The sequence below is a fragment of the Ictalurus furcatus genome, chromosome 26 (genome assembly GCF_023375685.1).
Source record: "Ictalurus furcatus strain D&B chromosome 26, Billie_1.0, whole genome shotgun sequence".
NCBI classification, from domain to species: domain Eukaryota; kingdom Metazoa; phylum Chordata; class Actinopteri; order Siluriformes; family Ictaluridae; genus Ictalurus; species Ictalurus furcatus.
Genome location: NC_071280.1, coordinates 2,960,105 through 2,982,875, shown reverse-complemented (window position 1 = coordinate 2,982,875; position 22,771 = coordinate 2,960,105). Strand labels below are relative to the sequence as shown.

The 22,771-nt window shown below is 37.7% G+C and overlaps 1 protein-coding gene across 5 annotated transcripts in view; it reads right to left on the bottom strand.

The window, feature by feature from the left end:
• The window catches only part of fn1b (fibronectin 1b), a 35,848-nt gene extending 27,533 nt beyond the window's left edge, over positions 1-8,315 (bottom strand). For 2 of the 5 annotated variants that reach the window (XM_053615133.1, XM_053615137.1), the window contains exons 1-8: positions 8,019-8,315; positions 5,319-5,444; positions 4,646-4,783; positions 4,132-4,263; positions 3,078-3,215; positions 2,163-2,333; positions 1,045-1,242; positions 471-653 (exon numbers count right to left, since the gene is read on the bottom strand). In XM_053615133.1, coding sequence (XP_053471108.1) covers positions 471-653; positions 1,045-1,242; positions 2,163-2,333; positions 3,078-3,215; positions 4,132-4,263; positions 4,646-4,783; positions 5,319-5,444; positions 8,019-8,154 — 1,222 coding nt within the window. In that variant the 5' untranslated portion in view covers positions 8,155-8,315. The remainder of the gene's footprint in view (positions 1-470; positions 654-1,044; positions 1,243-2,162; positions 2,334-3,077; positions 3,216-4,131; positions 4,264-4,645; positions 4,784-5,318; positions 5,445-8,018) is intronic. The other 3 variants (XM_053615134.1, XM_053615135.1, XM_053615136.1) reach the window with 3 other exon arrangements.
• Between the last annotated feature and the right edge of the window lie 14,456 nt (positions 8,316-22,771).

The window sequence follows — 22,771 nt, the reverse complement described above, 5'->3', positions numbered from 1 at the left end:
GGACTTTAGGTCCAATCCCAAAAGCTGGGAGTTTAGGACCAATCTCAAAGCTCAATCTGTAGTTTCAATTCCAAAGTTGTGATATTAGGTCCGATACCAAATGGGAAATGTTAGTTCTAGTCCCTAAGCTGTGATTTAAGGCCCAAAGCTTGGGTTCTTGCTGGTTCAATTACAAAGCTAAGAATTTTGGCAAAACACCAAAGCAGTCATTTTATGGCCAGTCCTAATCGATGTGTTACTAGCGATTCAAATCCCAATGCTAAAACTATGCATCTATTTAAATAAGTCCAAATGAGTCTTGGGTTAAAAACCAAGAGACAACAAGTTTTAATTAAATCCCAAACCTACAGTACTGTCTAAAATCCCATTCCTTCAGACTTGACTCAAGTCTGGTTTCAAACCCACAACTATAAATTCAGCTTAAATCTGGTTTAATAGACGTTGAAATGTTTGACCAAAGTTTGACTTACAGTTCCTCTGAGTACAGAAAGAGTACTGCCGATCCGTGTCGTAGTCGGAGGTGGTGCTGCACCAAAGCTGGCCGTCAGTTCGGCCTTCAGAGATGCACGAGTAGTGTGTTTTTCCACCAAACGTGAAGGGGAACACACACGGCTGGCCGTTAGAGTTTCCACCATACACATGAGACTGACCATCTGCGCACACACACACACACACACACACACACACACACAGATACACACACACAAACACACACAGAATTAAGGGAATTCAAAATTTGAGCCAATGTGGAAGCCTCCATGACAGCAAGTCATAAAACTCCAGTACGGTTCACTCCATCAAAACAGCACGCAAGTTTCTGGATGAGGTTTAAAGAGGTTTTGTAGTGTTTACTGCACCATATCTCAAACACGTTTATTTCACCTCACGGTTCTCACTTCAAAATGACTTAACCATCATCTCTGTAATAGTTAAGGGTCTTGTTTGTTAGTGATCCTGAACCCAAAAAAAAAAGGGTTGGAAAATTGTTGTTCCATTGACCATAAGTGTTGTGATGATTAAAGTGAAGATAAAATTCGGGCGTACCCCATTCCTCGCAGCCGATGCCTCCGTTAACGCAGGTGCAGATCATCTGCTGGCTGCCCTGAGTTTGGACCCAGCGCATGCCGTCATAGTAGATGGTGCCAGATCCAGTCTGACACGTACCGATCTCAGCCAGCTCGGGCAGGATGTTCAGCTGGTGAGTGACGGGTTTGACCTGAGTGGACAAGCCTGAGCCTGAACCTATCAGCAATTATACCAGGGTAAGAACAAACAGCAGCAAAAATGTAAGCATAGCATTGGGAAGCTACACCATTCAAACAAAGTCAAATTAACCAAAAAAGGAAAAGCCTAGGTAGAAATCAAAGCAGTTAAAGAATTAAAATATATGTAATTATAAAAAGAAAATTATAATTGTACATATATTTGATTCACTTAACCAATTTAAGTCACCTTAGACATTTTTCACCAGAGTTTCAGACTTGTGTCTGGAGTACATTTGAAATGATTTTTTTTTATTATTTAAGTATAATAATAATAATTAACAATTATTTTACAGTTTTATAAATAATTGTACAAATATAAAATCACATACCTACATTACCAACAACAATAATAAAAATCTTTTTTAAATAAAGTATTAAATTATTATTAAATCATAAATGAATTAAATACATTTTTTTTAAATCAAGTAATGCCCAGTCAAAAAAAAAACCCCCAGAAAAACTGAAGCATTCAATATTTTTTATTTATTAAAAAAATCTTTAAATAAATGCAAGCAATATTGATTATTTTCTAAAAACAAACAAACAAACAAATTGTTAACTTAAAAAGCTTAAAGATTAGTAGTTTGTGACCCATATTTGTCCCTATAATTTAGTTAAAATACAAATATACACACTTACTTTGCATAGAAGCCAAAATGATGGGTTTATTTAATTTAAATTCCAAAGTACAGTTACAAACCACAATTCTTGGGCTGTAAAAACAGCAAAATGTGGATAAGACCCTTTTGCTAAAACTCCTTATGCTAGAATAAAAAGACATGGTCAGTCATATATAGTTAATATAGTGTATGTTAAGTCATTGAGCACACTGTTTGATCTGAGGGATTAATGAGGAAATGATTGGGATAGAAAGATTTTGATAAATCATACCGTTACCTGTATCGCACTCACCGAGGGCCGTTTGCGCAGACGTGTGACTCTCACACTTCCATTCGCCACGTCCATTTCCTGTACACACACACTGCTGCGCACGGCCTTGGGAGTCCACTTTGGTCCACGTCTCGCCGATACGGTACGACTTCCTCATGTCCTGGTCGTTACAGCGGTCTGAAACAGCAACGATATTATTACTGACCAATATTATTATTATGTTTTTAATTAAGGGAATATTGCAACACATATAACGCATCTACAGTATATATGTGCTGCTATATATGGACAGAATAATTATATAGATTTATTACTGATGCTATTTACTCATCCATCATAGCTACCAATGCGACTAGTTCCGTGAAATTAAAAGAAAAACTCAAAATTCAGAATTGTGAGACGTTAACTCAAAATTGTGAGGAAAAAGTCAGAATTTTGAGCCGTTAAGTAAAAATTGTGAGAAAAAAATTCTGAGTTGTAAGACGTTAACTCAAAATTGTGAGAAAAAAGTGAAAAAAATTGTGAAAAAAATTGAGATATAAAGTCACAATTACCTTTTTAAAAATTTTTCTTCGTGGCAGAAAAAGGCTTCCTAGTTATTTTCTAGCTGTACCTTGTATCGTATATATATACACCTCTAGTAATTGAACAAAATGTCTTTATTTATATATCTATATGTTTTAATCTTTAAGAAAAAATGAGCTAAAACTAGCTACACTGTGTAAGAATCTGTCATTGAAGTATGAAATATAGATAGCTAGTCATGTGTAGCTAGGCATATATATTCAACAAATATCTAACAAATGATCTAACAAATGTAGCAAACAATTCTAACTTGAAAATGGTCCTCAAGGGAACTTTATTAATAGTGACATAAATTATGTAAATGACAAAATAACGACAACGTGATGCGTCACTCACTCCTAGAGGTGCAGGTGATGCGCCCATTCCCTTCACCCAAACATGTGCAGTCGACGATCATCCAGCCCTGATAAGGTTTCTCCCACGTCTGCCCAACCACGTACGATGCGCCGACTGATGTGTCGTAGCAGCGCTCAGCTGTGAAATAAACACACAATAACGATACACTGAGAAATAGTTACATAATGAATGCTGTGATACACAGGTGGAGATAATATAGCAATCTAAAGTTTAACCATATTGCTGAGCTCACAAGTTTAAACCCCCCTAAAATGCCTAAAACGATAAAAATTGACAAATAAAAATGAACTAAAAAATCATTTTAAAAAACACAAGTATTAAATAAATAAAATAAGTGAAAAATGTTAATAGATAAATAATAATAAATGCAAATGGATAAATAAATAAAACAGTATAAATGCCTAAATGCTACTGAATACAAATAAATAATTCAAACAATAATAATAAAAGAACTAGTTGAAACAAGAAAATTAAAGATAAAACTAAAAACAAACATGTCTAAATACTTTATTTAGATTTATATATTTTTCATTTGAAATAGTGTTATATGTGTATTTATTATATTTATTTTGATAATATTGATATATTTAACATTTTAGTTTTTATTATCAGTGTTATTTTCTCCATTATGTTTAACGTATATTGTGCATTTTTTATTGCATGTTTTATTTATGTATTTTAAAATGTCTAATGACAAATATATAATGCATCAATTTTACAACCACAAGGTTACTGGGTTTGTTTGTGTTTGTTGTACTGTTCAGATTGACCGCTGTCCTGTCAGTATTTGCACGGAGTTTAAACATTATCCCCGATTTACCCGTCTGTACTTTAAAAAAAAAAAAAAAGGAAAAAAAAAAGAGAGAGAGAGATATTGCGCTTGCAGGTGATGTTTCTAACATTATCACAATGAATAATAATTAAAGTGTGATGACTAAAGAATTCAAGCACACGGCATGTTTATCATCTGTGCACTATCAGAAACAGTCAGACCACGTTGACCTTTGACCCAGGCCATTTCTTGAGCGCTCACCGATGGGTTTGCAGGTCCACTCGCCCTTTCCGTTTCCGAGGCACACGCACTCGAGCATGTAGTCGCCTGTGTCGTGAGGTCTTGTCCAGGTCTCGCCGATCCGGTACGAGCGACCTCCTTCGTGGCAGCGATCTGTCACCAAGACAAAACAAGACATCGTGACAGGTCACAAACCTCTTCCATGCGTAACTGTGAGCTTTTCATATCAACAAGATTACTGTCATGATAAAGATATAATGATTTCCGGATTAATCTGTTTATTACAATGCTAGTTAGTAAGTTGGTTTGTTTGCTATAATACTAGTTCAGGTTAGCCTGTTTACTCTAAGGCTAGTTTGTAGAAAAGTCTGCTATTATTATTATTTAATTAATGGAACTTTTCTATTTGGGCATTTAAAAAAAAATCTTTTCGTACATTTTCCAAGTGTGTTTTACGTTACAGCAAGGCAAAATTTTCAAACGCACTTTTTTTGAAATACAAAATTGTCAGTTATTCATCACAAACTTGACTCACTTGCGATGGTGCAGCTGATTTTGCCTCGACCCGAGCCGATGCAGGTGCAGTCCCAGATCATCCCGTCCTTCGGCCGCTCGTACGTCTCGCCCACGCGGTACGACCTCGCGTTGACTTTATCAAAGCACATCTCTTCACCTAAATGGAACAGAGCACACTTTAGCGCTTACATTTTTATTTGCTGTGAAAAAAGTGACTAGCATAGCATAATAAAGTGCTGTAAATATACAAAATGGCCACCACAAAAGCTACATGACATACGTTTCTTTAAATAACGTTGTGAAAAAGGGGTCAGAAACCAACAATGACACGGAGTTGATTTAACAATTGTGCTATAATTTTGTCATGTAGCTGGCATGCTGCTGAGCGGGTGTGGCTCGATTGGTCGGGAATGACTGTGTGTTCTGAGGAATATTACTGTTGATTTTACTTTTGTATTCTTCCCTGGGATGATAAAAACTTTTATTCAAATGAACTGATCTATGATTTTGTTTAAGTCTTTATTTGGAAATATGAGCACAAAGATTTAACTATATGCTACTCAACCTGTTTAGAATTGAAGTGGAGAGATTGGTACACATTCAAGTCCAAGTTCAAATTCAGTATTATTCCAATATAATTGTATTTTCATAACAACATAAAAGCTCATGTTGTGCATCATTTTCATTCTCACCTGCGGGTTTGGATTCACACTGGATGCCGGCCGATCCTTTGCACGTGCACAGTAACGTGCTGCCCATGTACGGTCGTTCCCATTGATCATTGACTTGGTAAAAACGCCCATTCTCCGTACAGACAGCTGTGTGAGAAAGAATATTACCCATAAACCACCGCAGGTTGAAACCCAAACAACCGGAAGTTCCTCCACAATAGAATGCAAATATAATCTCTCAATATTGATGAGTTGAATCAAGTTTTAACATTTGTTTGTTGCTATGGAATTTCATCGAAATTGATACTGATACTTTTTAATACTGATTAATAAATTTACATTAAAGCCATAGAAGTGGTGACATCAGTTTATGCAATTTTAGGAAAATTAGTTTTGGATCTAATAGGTGATTTTAGAGGTTATCAACAAACAGAACACTGTACAAACTATGCCATGTGACTATAGTCTAAGCTTTTCCATAACAGCTTGTAAATCAATGCATTTATTATTTAGGTTGCTGCACATTTTAAATTAAGTCCTTGTTTTTCTAAGTAGGTATATATTAACTTCTAGTGCAAAAATGGAAACGTCCAGAACTTCACTTCAGGGAAGTACACAATAAAACAAGGGCTCAATTTATATTACTGGGCAGATAGTTTACCTTGAAACATCGATCTTAATATAAAAATGAACGTACACCAGTATACTCATGCCATACTGCTAATTTCATGACTGCTTCTTACTTTAGTCACCAATTTCCCATCACAGGAATTAGCAATCTAACAGATAAGTGTCTATTCTGCAAATTTCAGCTTCCATTAATCTCAAACATAATTTAGTTAGAACTTTATCATCCATCTAACTGCCAGCTTTTCAGTGTAATTCTGCTTTCAAACTTTACAATAATATGCTGGGAATAACATATTTCCACTTTTAACACAATTGCTTAGCAGTAAAATGAGGTTCTGTAGCTACACAAATGTTATTTTAAAGTAATTATAGGAATTTATTTTGGGGTGAACTCCATTACTAGACTTCCATTACTTTCTAGCAACGTTGGTTATAACTTAACAGGTAAATACAGACTCTTCAGATTATTTTACAATTGTAAAATTGTTTATTAATAAAATGGGGGTTTTGTAGCTGCACAATGTTTTTTTAAAATATGAACAGAAATTTATTTTTGGCTGAAATAAGTTTTATTACTTTTGAGTGACATTAGTCTTACCTTAATGTGCCAATACAGACTCTTCCTGTTATTTGCTACAGTCATTTATCAATAAAATACGATTTTGTAGCTATGCAGCTAATGATAATATTTGAAGTAAGTATAAGAATTAACTTTTTTTGTTGTTTTTTTTTTTTTTTTAGCAACATTAGTCATAACTCCTGTGAAAAAGTAAAGTAACAAATATCAGACACCAAACCTGTCTTGGATGATCAAATATGTGTGTATTAAAGGGGAAAATTAGCATAATTATTATTGTTTTTAAACAAAATGCTACCTTAAGTACATATAATCATACTTTTAAACTTTTACATGAGTCATTTTAACTTACGTTTACTTTGTGAAGTGTTTTTCACCAGCTCAGTTTATGGCGATTAGTGGTTATTTATAAAGTAGCAAATAGTAGTATTACTATTGTATTGTAGCTTTAGTAGTATTCTAGCAAGCAACACATTTAGTGTTACTTAAGAAGTTTTTTGTACACATGTGACTTATCAGTAGCAGTACCTTTTCCATCATTGAATAGACTAGTGAAGTTCTAAAGATGTTTAGAAGAGAGGAACGTTGACTTGTGAAAGAAATTTTAACATGTTTAGATTTGTGGGTGTATGATTTGGTTAAATGAAATCTTGCCTATGTAATTTTAAAAAAAAAATCTCAACAAATCAATACATTTCTTTTTACATTTGAATGCAACATCTGCATTTACAAAAAAAAGATTCATTACAAGAAAACAATTTATGCAGTGACTGAAATGATAGTTGAATAGTTTGCTACGAAATTCATTAGAAATTAATTGTCCTAGGTTATGAAGCATGCTGCGGCACACACTACATCACTTTGTGTCATGCCGCAAGTAGCAAAGTTATCAATAAAATGAGATTTTGTAGCTATACAATGTCGTTTAAAACAAGTACCTGTATTGATTTTTTTGGGGTGAACTAAACTTTGATGTGCAAATACGGACTCTGTTAAGTTTCACAATTGATAATCAATAATATGAGATTTTGTAGCTACGCAATGTTGCTTAAAGTAAATACAACAATTTATTTTTAGGTGAAATAAACTTTTATTACTTTTGAGCATTAGTTGCAATACTAAAGTAAATTTAAAAAAATAGACATAAAACATGTCTAGGTTGAGTTTGTACATTTGGGGTAATGAGGAAATCTTTGTATTAACATTTATTTAAGAAAACACAACTTTAAGCAACTTGTAAGTGTTGTAGCTCAAGTTTTGGTTCTTCATAATATATCTGAACAGTTTTTACAATGCAACACGTATTTTAAAAAAACAAACAAACAAACAAATGTAGCTGTTATTGTGGGGAAAATATGATGTGATGATGTATAACAGTTATTTATAACGTTGCATTAGGTTTTTAGACTGTAAGTTGCATTGCACTTGCACAGCTTTTACTGGGAAACACTCTCCAGTCTCTCCATTAGGACATTTTTCATAACGTACGTGTGTGTGTGTGTGTTGTGCCTCACCTTGCCGTGTGTATGCCCGCTCTTCCACCGGTATGCCCGGCAGCACCTGTTGTTGTTGTCGCTTATTCCTGCCTGACTTCGGCACACACACCACCGCGCTGCACGCGCACAGCGCCAACAGCACCAAGCGCCTCATACTCGCGCACAGAAAAAAATATTTAAAAATCGAATTTATGACAGAAACTATTATTTAACGTCAAAAAAAAAAACTTCTTCTTTTTTTTTTTAAAAAAGGCTTTGCTGGTGTTAATGTGTATTCTTGGGGTAGGCTGTGCTACTGATGCGTCTGAGCCGCACCGTGCGCTTTGAAGCGGCTCAGCTTTGACTTATATACCCCACAGACCCGCACGCGCTGGTGTTGGGGCGGAGTTTACCAGACCACGTTCTCTGATTGGTAGGAATTTTGCTTTTTCGGCGAGCGCGAGAGCATCCTCTCTAACCGCCATGACTAGAAATGACTCAGCTAACTGTTGTAGCCAAATGGAAAAAATAATTAACACAGTCTTGAATAAATATATTGTTTTGAACTGTTGTGACATCATATCTATCTGTCTGTCTGTCTGTCTATCTGTCTGTCTGTCTGTCTGTCTGTCTGTATAAAATCATTTTATGCTTTCTTGGTGGGGAAAATGTTCTCAACAAAAATTCATTATTTATAATGCAGTTCTATGCATACAAACTTGACTTATGTCATATTTATTAATCATTAAAACCCCTCAAATTAGTATTATTAACATTTCATTATCCTTCCTTGAGCTCGTCTTAAGCCCATTTTTCACCAGACCGGTTTTTAAACCAGTATAAATAAACCATTCAACAACGACAACAACAAAAAATGACTCGCTGAGGTAGTGTAGTTAACTAGCTTCAGCTTGTCCAGCATTGCAAAGGTATCGGATTTTCTTCTGGAATTAGTTATATGTAGCATTGATTAATATGAAAAGAAATGTTTCACGTGTTTCAAAACTATTATATCATGTTTCAGTTGTTCGTCTCACGTCTACATGACGCAAAGCGACATGTACTGATGTCAATACGCCCAGTCAAGCAAATCCGAACTCAAAGTTATCTTAACTGAAATGATAAATGATGTGTCTGAGCCTATTAGCATAGCTCATATACGCACTGAGGACATTACGTTTTTGGAAAGGATTAGGTCGCGGCTGTCAAGGAACTCCTGCACTCCATCAGACGTTGAGGGGAAAAGTTCATCGTCCTGAGAGGAGGATTCATCTTGTCATGCCGTCTTTATATCAAACTTTAAACAAATTCACTTTTATACAAGAGCAGAGCTCTTAGCGCGACATTTTGTTTGGTTATTAACCTCCTTGCGTCCAAAAACCGGTTACGAAATGTTTAAAAGAGATGGATTGTAAAAGAGAGAGGAGGATAGAGAATGAGAAAACACCCTGAAACATGAGTATGAGCAGATCTCTTTATGCCGGTGTGTGTGTGTGTGAGTGTGAGTGTGTGTGTGCGCCACTAAAATACACACGTGCCTTTCCTAGAAGCAATTTGTCTTATTATATGATTTCCATCTTGATGAGTTCACCTGTCTAGGGATGTGTTAGTCACTGCCTGTCGTGTGCGTGTGTGTGTGTGTGTGTGTTTGCCCCTGATTCATGTCTCTGAGAATGATGGACTTGCTCACTTGTATATTTACTGGTTCAAAGGCCACTCGAAGCTTACTGTCACGACTATGTAGGTGTCTCTGTGTGTTTATTCAGTTAACTGTATTTGTGCTGGTTGTTAGTGGGAAAGGGGCAGGGCTAACAGTGCACATGCTAATGCATGCAAAGCGTAAAACTCCCAATGACAGGTTTGCAGTTAGAATTGCGTGTTAGTAGGCAACCATTTTAACCAAAGTCTTTTTCTTAATTATGTAAAATGGTGCACTCATATAGAGCTTTTTATGTATGTCACGGGTATGTCCAAAACTCTAACACACAATGCTGGCTAACAGTGATTAACAATTAGCCGACATCACATGAGTGTCCCAGATTCTCATTCCTGACCATGGGTTTTAAAACCCATAAGAGGCACTCTGAAAGACAATCTGTATAACTACCTGGTCAATCTACATTCATTTGTAACTAAAACTCGACAGATGCTATTCTTACATACTTACAGTTGAATTATCTTTAAAAGGATATACATTAATTATAATAACTACTACTAATCAAAGTCATGAACAAGGTCTTGTCTGTTTCTCTTTCTGTCTTCCCCAGTGTCTCTCTGACTCATGTAGGTGGACATAAGTTCCAGGAACACAGCTTTAAGATGGGCCTTGCTCTAATTCTTTTTAGAATGGTAAAGACATTTTCTTTTTTTCTTTTTTTAATGCTTAACCATGTTGTCTGCTGGCCAACGGGGCGTGGGGTGGGCTGAGGGTGGGGGGGTAAGCAGGGTCTGCCAACGGTGTGCCACATTTTCCAGCAATAAAGCAAATGAAGCGGCGGAGGCATTAGGTACACTGAAGTGGATCCAGAAGTGAGAAGCGCACACAATTGCCTTTCCTAATCCTAAAAAGGAAATTCAATTTATGAGTTTTCATATTCTCCGACAACTTACACAGGAACCTATGACCTTCATGGGGTTTTTTTTTGTCTTGATAACTTCAAGAAAGGAGAAAAATCTGAGACTGTCTTATAGCTGCTATAACGTAAGCAGTAACAGAGACTAACTTGTTTTGCAGACATTCCACAACATTAAACTAACATTAAATTAACTATAAACAGAAACAAAAGTACCACATGTAGTCATTTATTTATTTAAAAATTTGCAAATCATTGGCAAATACACTTCAGGACCAGTTGTTATAGTAAAATACTCAACTTCATGGTGGGAACTAATTCTAAGATTCGTGAGGTTGATGGCTATATAAGATTTCGAAAGGTCCCATATGAAGCGATGCTTACACACCATATATGGTTTGTTGTAGACGTGTCTGTATTTAAATAGGATGCAACATGCATGCACATGATGGATATGAACAATTGGTATTTATAAGCTTCGGAATTTCCTTACTTGTGCGCGTAGAACCTGGATACACGTGTTTAACGAATCCCAAATTGTACACCGTATGTGACAACATTTAAGCATTTTGTGTAGGAGTTCTGCATTTTGTAGTATGCTGGAGCGTAATTTAAAAAAATACGCCAAAAGATTTGTCTTCTTTTTTTTAGAATAAAAATGACAGATTTTTTGATGACCAGTCAACATTTGCAACATATTTGATATTTACTGACACCACCTGGAAGCCCCGCCCCTTCCTACTATGGTGCTTGAAAGATGCACTGATGCAATGCTCTTGTTTTTCGGTTGTTGTATTTTTTGTGAAGGTAAATGGAAAATGCTTCATTATGTTCAAAATACAATATTTTCATTGTGTACCCAATGTACAGTCTACTGGACATGTGAAATTCTTACCTGCTTTTGCTCTGTAATTGTAGAGCTTTATTTGACTTGATGATTTGGTACATGTTATGTACGATTTGGTACATGTAGAACTGGGTTTTTTACTTTTTACCGCTGTTTGGCTGTGAGACTGTTATTCCCTTACTGCATTAATAAAGCATCCATCTGGCTCTCTATCTACCTGTCTGTTGCCATAGTGACATGAGTAAACAATGGTTTTGTCTGTAATTGTTGAGTCTGGTTTTGTTAAACACACAGATGTGGTGCTACAGAAACTGCGAGCTGCACCTCTGATTTATTTCCAACTAATCACGTGTGAGAAACCACCACATATGTGAAATCAGATACTGGCAGGATGATGTACACAGAGATGTAAAAATAATAATAATAAAAAAAAAAATTCCTCATAAACCTCAAATGATTTCAAAAAGATTCACAATAAAGATTAGCGAACACATTGCTTTACTTATTATACATCCAGAATTTGATTTGTTTTATTTTTATTTACAATACCTTCATTGCACAGAAAATGACTCTTTAATGTTGTGAAGTGAAAACAAATCTCTACAAAATGATTCATATTTATATACACTTATAAGACGTCATTTAATTTGTCAAAATGAGGTCGCCTTTGTGTAGTCAAGGTATACAATGCAGCTGTATCTGAAAGGTCCGACTGCTGATGAATCAGTTTCCTGGCAAATACACAATGAATATGAAGAACACTCCAAACAAATGTAGCATTCAGAGGATGGATAGACAAAAATTTACAAGTCACTGAATATTCCTTGATTGGCACCCTGTCCAGGGTGTACCCCGCCTTGTGCCCGATCCTCCATTGGATAGGCTCCAGGTTCCCTGTGAATGTGAAGGAGGGATAAGCGGTATAGAAGATGGATGGATGGATGGATGGATGAATATTCCTTGGACACATACATACATACGGGTTCAGGTGTAAATCTGCCTGGCACAGGCCATCCTCATAAACCATGAGTGTCAAAACGGAGTTCTAGTGACAGCTCTGATGGAGTTAGAAGCTTCCATAGCTGAGATTTGAGTGATTCTCCAGAGAAGTAAAGAACCTGGGAGACTCTGAAATCTACTGTGTGGTGGTAGCATCAGAGACCTTTTGTAAAGGAAGCTACCTAAAATGCCTTCCCTTTCTGATAAACGCTCTGTTTTAGGGTTCTACATAGAACTTCTATCTATCCATGATTTCATCAATCCCATCCTCCCATCCATACATTCATCCCCTTGTCTAGCCATCAGTTTTCCTTCCATCCATGCCTGTTTACGTGTTTCTCAATCTATCTGCTGGTCTATGCATCCAGCCATCCATCCACCCGTCTGTCTGTCTACCAATCTGTCCAATCATACCATGCATAACATCTTTCTGTCCATCTGTTCATCCTCTGGTCTATCCATTTTTCTCTTTGCATGTCCATCTGTCCTTACTTCTGTTCATCCCTCTGTCTAACCATCTGTCTGTCCAACTGTCCATGCATACCATGCATAGCATCTTTCTGTCCATCCATCCAGTCTGTTCATCCTCTGGTCCATCCATCTATCTCTCTGTATGTCATCTGCCCTTCCTTCCATTCATCTCTCTGCCTGTCCATCTGTCTGTCCAACTGCCCATCTGTCCATCCATCCACCCATCTATACATCTCTTTGTCCATCTATCTATCTATCAGTTTTTGTCCATCAGTTTTCCTTTCTTCCATGTCTGTTTAGATATTTCTCCATCTGTCTGTTGGGCTATCCCTCCTGCCATCTATTCCATCTGTCTGTCCTGCAATCTGTCCAACCTATCCACAGCATCTTTCTGTCCATTCATCCTGTTCGTTCATCCTTTGGTCTATCCCTCTATCTGTTTGTATGTATCTACCCTTCCTTCCATTCATCTCTCTGACTATCTATATGTACATCCAACTGTCCATACATTCATCCATCCACTGATCAATTATTCCTTCCATTCATGTCTACATACATATCTATCCATCTATCTGTTGGTCTATCCAGTCATCCATGCCTCCCTCACTCCCGCCATCCATCCATCCATCCATCTGTCTACTCATATGTCAATTTGTTTGACCTTTTGACCAACTGTTTGTTTGTTTCTTTGTTATATGTCTTTCCATTCCTCCATCCATCCATCTATTTATCCCCTTCATCCATCTATGTATCTATCGATTGGTCCTTCCATCCATCTGACTATATGATTACATGTGTATCTATAAGGTTTTCTGTAACAGTTGAGTCACACACCCACCCACCCACCCACACACACACACACACACACACACACACACACACACACACACACACACATCATACTGCTGAGATAACACATGGTGCACATCTAAATGATTTATTGCATATCTGTGAACTGCATGAGAAGATTTGTCGCTCAGTTCTCTCACCCCTGCTGCTGTAAACAAATATGCAATTGTACATTTATAGACATATGATTTTAAACAGCCTGCAGAAGAAACCACTGGAAAAGTGTACTCTCATTTCCATTTCCAAGCTGAATTCACGTACGAGTGTTAAAACCACCGTCAAGTGGAGCAGTGAATCACTTAACACCCCCCCCCCACCTCTCTCTCTCTCTCACTCTCTCTCTCTGTCTGTCTGCCTGCTGACCCAGAGTGACTCTTGCTAGGTGTATCAAGGCCATGACCTGGCAAGACTATTTGAGATCCTCAGTCAATCCACAATGCACCTCTCAGACTTATCATGGCAGTACTGTTCATTGTTTCTCAACATCATGTTGCTTTTGTGGTCTCATGTCATTTGTAGAACATTTGGGAAAGTGATGGATTTCTTTGTTACTACTATCTTGTTTTTTCCACTTTTTTTTACAGGATAACTGTAATACTGTGGTGAAAATATAGTTATAAAACGTATATGATATGTAAGGAATGAAACTCTTGGTGTCATGCTGTTATCGGAAAATAATCAACGACAGAGTGGTGTAATGAAGCGGAGTTACTGTTACCACCCAGAAGTTCATCATTTTCCAAAAAAAACCACCACCTGAAGGGTTTTATTCCTATTATATTTGTCAGTAATTCAAATTTTTCATTTATTACTAAATTTTATTTTATCAATTTCTTGTTACATTTAATGTTGTGGAACATCCATGAAACACGTTAAGTACAGGTATCATGCTTGTCATGTTACCGAGAAACTATGAGGCCAGAAAACACAGCTTTTTACCTCTGCATACAAAGCGCTGACACTGGAGACTCCTTCCATCTATCCATCTTCTACCGCTTACTCCTTTTCAGGGTCGCGGGGAACGTGGAGCCAAGGGCAATCCCCGCAAGGGCACAAGGCAGGGTACGACCTGGACAGGGTGCCAGTCCATCGTAGGGCACAATCACATACACATTCACACCCTACGGACACTTTAGACACGCCAATCAGCCTACCATGCCTGTCTTTTGGACTGGGGAGGAAACCGGAGTACTCAGAGGAAACCCCTGCAGCACGGGTTGAACATGCAAACTCCACACACACATGGCCCCGGCGGGACTCGAACCCCGACCCTGGAGATGTGAGGCGAACGTGCTAACCACTAAGCCACCGTGCATAATTCCATAAATGTTAAATAAACAACTCCTTACAGAAAACTTAACCATAGCAAAGTTTAAACAAAATTATAAACATGTTTATTGTTAGATTCTTAGGTTATACGGAGCATCCGCTGTACTTGTGAACGAGCTGTTACGATAGAAACGATAACCTATAAGAGAGAGCACATTATTATTAAACCTGTGATGTGCAATGCCTTCTGACCAATCAGACAAATCAGACAAAACACCTTCTGACCAATCAGAATCCAGAATTCAAGAGAAATGTGGTATAAACATATATAAAGACACCTGCAATTGGACAACTACAGGAAAGTTAACTAAAGTGAATATATTTATTTATTGAAGATTAAAGAACTTTTTCAGTTAGTTAGTTAGTTTTAGTTAGATTACAGTAAAGTTATTAAAGCTATTAAATGAACCATTTCTGTACCTAATCTCGTAGGAACCTTAGAAAATTCAAACAATTGAAGGCCAATTGGATGGATTTCTTTGAATTTGACAAAAAGGGTTTTCAATGTTAACTTTTGTAGCTTTCCATACAAAATGTACACATTATTACAAATTTGTAAGTGGGAGGCCATAGTATCATATCTACGCTTTTTTTTGGTCATTTTAACTTACATTCATTCATTACTAAAATATCCTGCAGTTACTCCTATTATATAATATATATAGGATTTTTTTTGGGGGGGAGGCATACCTCTGACCCTTTTTAAATATACAACAACAAGGAAGTTAATGGGAAAGTGAATTATTTTAACAACCAAGTCATCCGTTTCTTTATTCATTTTTCATTTTCTCTTTTATTACTAATATTTCTTGCTAAACTTCTGTAACACTAAACCCTGACAGAAGCGTTTTATTTTATTCTTCGTCTATGCCCCATCCCCCCGTCCCCGAATCTACTTGCTAATCATTTCGAAAGACCAGCACTTTGACGCTTCACAGTCAGATTTTCGGCAAGGTGTTACATTTCCCACAAAGCCCTACTTCCTGTTAGCACAGATGCTAAACTAGGTGTCAAGCAGTGGCGCTAGCTGCCCCTGCTAGCACTGGATCAACTGACGGGGTGATGGTGTGTGTGTCTGTGTGTCAGTGTGTGTCGGCGAGGTCAAGGCAAGACGGTGACGTCTGTTTTGATCACTGGACGGTGTCAGGGACGTGCATTCGGACCATGCTACGTCTGTGTCTGCTAGCGCTGAGGCATTTCTTAGCTATATTTGTCCTGGAGTTTTAGGAACAAAAGCTTTCTTTCTTATTGGCACATGACACACCATGACACACTGAAGGCCAGTAAGTGGCCATTAATCAAATTTTGACAGAACTTTAGGATAAGTTTAAAAAATATATATATATATATATATATATATTTAAAGTAGTACATACTACACAGACACTTACTTTAGCATAGTACATGTAAGAGACATTTTCAGTTATTTAATTTTTTTGTACTCCTATAGCTCCAGTTAATTATGAAATTGCATAAAATTACTTGTACTATTATAATATAATCCATCCATCTATCCATCTTCTATACTGCTTAATCCTTTTCAGGGCGACGGGGAAACCTGGAGCCTATCCCAGGGAGCATCAGGCACAAGGCGGGGTACACCCTGGACAGGGTGCCAATCCATCGCAGGGCACAATCACATACACATTCACACACTACGGACACTTTAGACACGCCAATCAGCCTACCATGCATGTCTTTGGACTGGGGGAGGAAACCGGAGTACCCGGAGGAAACCCCCGCTGCACGGGGAGAAAATGCACACACAAGACCACGGTGGGAATCGAACCCCCGACCCTGGAGGTGTGAGGCCATTAACCACTAAGCCACCGTGTGCCTTAATATAATATAATATATTCTAAATATTTTTATTTTGTTTCCCCCACCAAAGTTCTGCTCCTTAGTGTTACGGAATGAATTCTGGGAAAGACCTCCTAAACACACACATGATATGTGTTTAAATACTTTAACTGAAGGAATATCTCTGCATTCTCGAGCTCAACTTTGACCTCGAGTGTATTTTCTTATCTGACTGATTAATACGCCAATATCCATTTTTTTAACAACTCCTTTTTCTGTGTGTGTGTGTGTTGACAGTTAAACTGTGCACTTTGACCGTAAATAAAACTCATGTGCCAGGCCTTCAGATAAATGCGTTATGGAACGAGTTTTAATGAATTAAATGAATGAAAAGAATGGCTGGCTGAACTGAATAAAGAAACATGTGGTTTACTTTCTGAGTCACATCACCCATTTTGGTGAAAGGATTACTCAAGCATTTCTGTCTAGACGCCGAGTTCGGCCTCCAGGTGTGACGGGACCCACTGTTGACACCTCAAGCAGCAACCTAGCTTTTCCTTGCTCACAAACATGTACACGATTAGCCGACTTGCTTCTTCGGTTTTGCTACAAGCTACAAGGCTAACGTCTAAACTCAGTGTAAGTCCAAAAAAACCTTCAAACCTACCTGTTACAAGGATAAGCAATTTAACAGCCACAAATGGCATTATTCAACAATGATTATAACGCCATCTAGAGGTGGCACACCATTTTTACTCAGTGTTCAACTACATGTAAGCAAAGACTATATGGAGTAGAGACGGTACACTCGTTAAAATATAAACATGGCAGAGGGAGACTCTCAAAATGGCAGCAAAACTGCGTAAGTCCCGCCCTTCAATAAAAAGAGTCAATCACCTATTTAAAGTCCCCATGAAATGGCCTCTAAACGAGGGTGATGTTCTAGATGACGAAATGCAGTGTGCAATATGCATGTAAATGCAACCTCGCACAAACTCCGCCCTCTTCCTAATGAATAAACTCCAACCATTAATTCTCCAAAAATTGAAGGTATAACCAATTAGCAGAAAAAAAGCTAGCTAGTTAAGGACAGCCCAAGCTACGTGTACTGCTTTTTGCTGTATACTGCTACATAGCTAGCATCAGCAAGCTAGCTTGCAAGAACCAAATATGTTAATAAGATCAACTATCCTATATTGTTTATCATAGAAAATATGACTAAATGTGCGATATGAAACATCACGTATCAGTACGTGCCTGGTCTTCGGTGACAAACTTTTTAGAATGTTGGGGAAACGGGGTTAACCGAGCAATTAGCAAGCCACATATCCTTACTGTAATTGCGTGTTTATGTGTGTGTAGGTGTGTGGTTAAACACGACAAGAAGGAATCGTTTTCAAGTAAAGAAAAAGCACAGTTAGCCTGTTTTACTGTGTAACGTGTTTGTAGGGATTGTAGGCAACACCTGAGGAAAGTCTAAACAGCGTCTGGAAACTTTCACTGCCTGCCCGACCCCCTTCCAAACACCACACACACACTCTCTCTCTCTCTCTCACTCCCCCGCCTCCCCACCCCCCACCAATGGAGCGGGTTTGTCCTGAGGACTCTGTTTGTTGAGGTGTCTGCACATTTTACCATGTTGTTAGGGGCCATCAACAACTTTCTATATCCTATTCCTTTTTTTAAACGCTCTTGTCAGGCACCATCACACCCAAAACATCCAAAAATACAGCCTAGTAAACCTCTGGTTACGGTATATGCCGCTGTAAAACTTCAGTTTTCCAAATGTTTTAGTTCAAAGCTATGGAAACTGGTGGAGGTACATAGTCTTTTCCAACATATATGGCTAGACAGTCTGTTTACGATCTGCCATTCTGTCAATAAATGTAGAAGAACACACAATATACCAGTTTCTGGCCATGAGGCTTGCTTTGCAGATGTGTGTTGAGTCTATCTATTTTCATATAGTAACCGCTAGTTAGACTATATTACATATCAGTGAGTGGCAAAAGCATGTGAACCTCTAAGTCTGATCTTCACAACTCATGCTTGTGATAGTGTATTGTGCCAAGAACAAAAGGAACTTCTGAGGGCCACAGAAAAAAAGAGTTGTTGAAGCTCATCAGGCTGGAAAAGGGAACAAAACCATCTCTAAAGCGTTTGGACTCCTCCAATCCACAGTCAGACAGACAGAGGACATTAAAGACCATTATTACCCTCCACAGGAGTGGTTGAACAACCAAGGTAACTCCTAGAGCAAGACACGTAATAGACTAATTCCTATCAGGCTGTGAGCTAACTACTTTTTAACCCCAAATTGACCTTCTCTTCTGTTGTAAAGCTGTGTCTATGTACACTGCCACAAACTACTAGTACTTCAAATGACAACCTGATTTTCCTAGATTCTGGTTGACTGGAATTACCCAGTACTACAGCTAGCATCAACCACAAACCTAGCTTTTGTTGACTTTGTTGACTTTGATATGCATATTTGTATGCAGCTATTAGCTATCAACTGAAAAGACGCAACGTTATGACTAGCATCATTATAGACTTGAATGGTGTGGTGATGAGTCAGCAAGAACTTGTTATCTGGCTAACTGACCACAGCCTTCTTAAAGAAATCATTGTGTTTTTTTTCTTGAACATAACACTCTCTGTTTTCTCTTGTACGGGCCCCAGACGGCTGTGGTCTTCCTGTGTTTGGCTACGTCCAGACGTCCGGACCGTTATGCTGAGTGTGTGTGTGTATGTGTGTGTGTGTCTGTGTGTGCCCACTTGGAGTTGATTTAGCGGGCGAGGAAGCTCCCATGGATTAACTGGAACTCAACTGAAAACTGTTCAAATCAGGCCAAGTGTACAATCTATACTCAGGCCAGCATGAACACACACACACACACACACACACACACACACACACACACAAACAGGTTAATTCCAAAAGCATGCTTTCCAAAGACAAAGATGGTGCTGTTAGTTCATTGAGAATTAGCCAAATACCAGAATGTCCTGAGTCATCCTTGCTAACCGCAGGACACTTAATAAACCTGCTGTAGTTTTTTGCATCACAGCTGTTCAGACCAGCAGCTGGTCAACGTCTGCGATTTTAAAGGAGCACTTACTCCTTATTTTGAGTAAAATGACATTTCAAAAGGTTCAAGGAAACATTTAGAAATGTTTTAGCATTGAAAAGAGAAACAGTTCACTCAAAATAAATGCTAATAGATACTATAATTGTGGAATGCTAGGTCTCATTAACTTTTTTTTTTTTTAAAGGTAAATATGATTCGGCTATCTACTGTAATCCTGTAATTTTAATTAAAAAAATTCATTTACAAGTGATTTAGGTTACCTGCGTAGAGCGCTACTTTATGCAATATGATGCTAGCTTATTTTTCTAGCCATTAAGCTTCTAGCAACCTGTCTAGCAGGGACAGTCCCTGTCTAATTGCTATAGCTAAGCTCATTTTGTTTTCATTTTCTGCTTGTTCATCTATTTTTGGTGCTATTAGTTAAAAAAACAAAACAAAACAAAACTATTGTGTGTTTATTTCATCTTTACTAAGAGCTAGCTGAGTAAGCCATTTCGCTAAAAACAACACAACTAGCAGTTAGCGGTTCAGATGAACGACTTGCTAGAGGAAAATACCCAACATGTTGTAAGTAAAAAAATAAATATACTACGACTTTAAGGGAAATAAATCCTATTTAATGCAGATTTACCATGTACCAGGCTCATTTGAGGCAAATATTTGAATATGGTAACTGTTACACTGTTATTAGCCACATTAACGTTAGCTTTACGATCACAGCTGATGGCTGAGTAGATAGTGCCAGCATCAGGGAGCTTGTGTTTGCTCAGTTAAGAACCCACAAACCCAGCCGAGCGACGGCAGCGTACTTCCCATTTGCATACCAAAGCCTGGTTTATAATCAGACTCGACCACATTTGGACGTCTCTCTCACATATTTGTGCGTTTGAGTACCGTACAAGGTGATGCTGATCTCAGATTCCCGCATGACTAAAACCCCAGCGTTTCTTTCAGCTAGACAGACAGACATCCAGATGTAAAGGAGCTTAAAAAAAATAAATAAATGAGGAAATGTCTACCAAGATAGTAATGTGAATGCAATTCAGGCTCACTCAAAAATAAAATCCTCTGGAACGTCCTTTTTCACTTTGAAAAGGGTCTGAGAAGGTTTTCCTAGGTCAACACACACACACACACACACACACACACACACACAACCCGCAACAACGTGATTCACCAACGGAGACAATTCCATGTTTTCATCCCCTCCTCCTCCTGCTACAAGTTTTCATCTTGTTCTTTCACGAGAGCTCTAAATTTACTCTCCTCCATACCATGGCTCAGCCCAGGTCCCTCCAAAAGAACGTCTGTTCCCTCGTATGATCTCTTTCTCGTAGTCATAATAAAACAGTCTGCTGGCGTGGAGGTAGAAAAAGGATATGAGCCTGCCTCACAGTATTTATCAGGCCTCCTTAAATGGCCGCCGCAGTTTTTCCACGAGAAATACCACACTCCGTTAACGACCGAGTGAGCGAGGCTGGATAGACCGCAGCCAGGCTCAGTTCACCGGTCAGCGCTCGGATAATTTAGATAGCAGATTTTCCCACAGTGCTGACGGCAGGACTTTAGTGGAAATGGGAGCACAGAAATGAGCACTGAGTAGCAGGGGTCATTTAGCTTCATAGGCTTGAATTCTTTACTTCCTTTATTAGGCTTGAAAAGGTGGCGAAAAAGGTACTACTGCAAGCAAACTTTTTCATAGCATTAGTGGCCTCTGGTATTTCTCCAACAAAAGCTACAATTTGGATATGGCTGAATGAAATTCTCACACTAGCAACCCAAACACGCCAGTCGAAACTGTCCCATTTGCCCCCATTCATTTCAATTATTCAATTATTCTGATAAATCATGCGATTTGCGTGTCAAACGTCCACTACTGATGAAATGGCGCATGCAGAATTGACCTCAAGTTCAAGTTTTTTCATACTGTTTCATACATATTAAATGAAATGAATGGTCTAACTCAAGGTTTAACCTTACCTTAAAACAAAGTTTCTAGAAAAATTTAATGGAGTAATAATTTTTTTTTTAAAAACTGCTAACCTGATTTTTTAAAATTAACTTATTTATTATTGATATAGTTATTGTTCATACACTGTAAAAGGAGTATGAGAACCACCGGTTGAGGAACGTGGGATGAGAATGAGAACCGTAGGAGAACCAAAAGGCCAAGAACTATTAACTATCCACGGTACAGTACGCTTGTAGCACTCTTTCTTGAATATTGGCAAATTTATTTCATATTTTCTCATTATGAGACTGTGATAATATCAAAACAAGACTATTAAGCATATTTCTAAACATTTTGACTAACATGAAGATTAACATTTTGACTAACATGAACTTGACATATGATTTTGCTTCTGTAAAAGTAAATACCTAGCAAAAACTCTATAACAATACATTAAGGTGATTTCAAACTTGAAATGTGCAGCAATACCTAGAAATATGCCTAATATATATATAATATATATATATATATATATATATATATATATATAATCAGCATTTCATAATAAGAAATATTCTATAAATTTGCTTAAATTCAAGATATTTTCACTTCAGATACGTTGAGGGTGGATATACCTTTTAAACCTCTGTAACTTCAAAAATAGTCATTAATATTGAACTTGCCGTACGAATTTGCAAAATATAAAACCGTAATATGTATGAAGACAGGTATGTTGTAGTAGAACGTTTCAAAATATTTGCAATTTACAGGATTCAATAAGGGGGAACAAAATGTTTAGGAATATATGGATGAACACTGAGAGCTTACTTGGGAATTTCTAGTAGCTAAGGAGCTTTAGTTTGTGTTTACGTCTTCTTCTT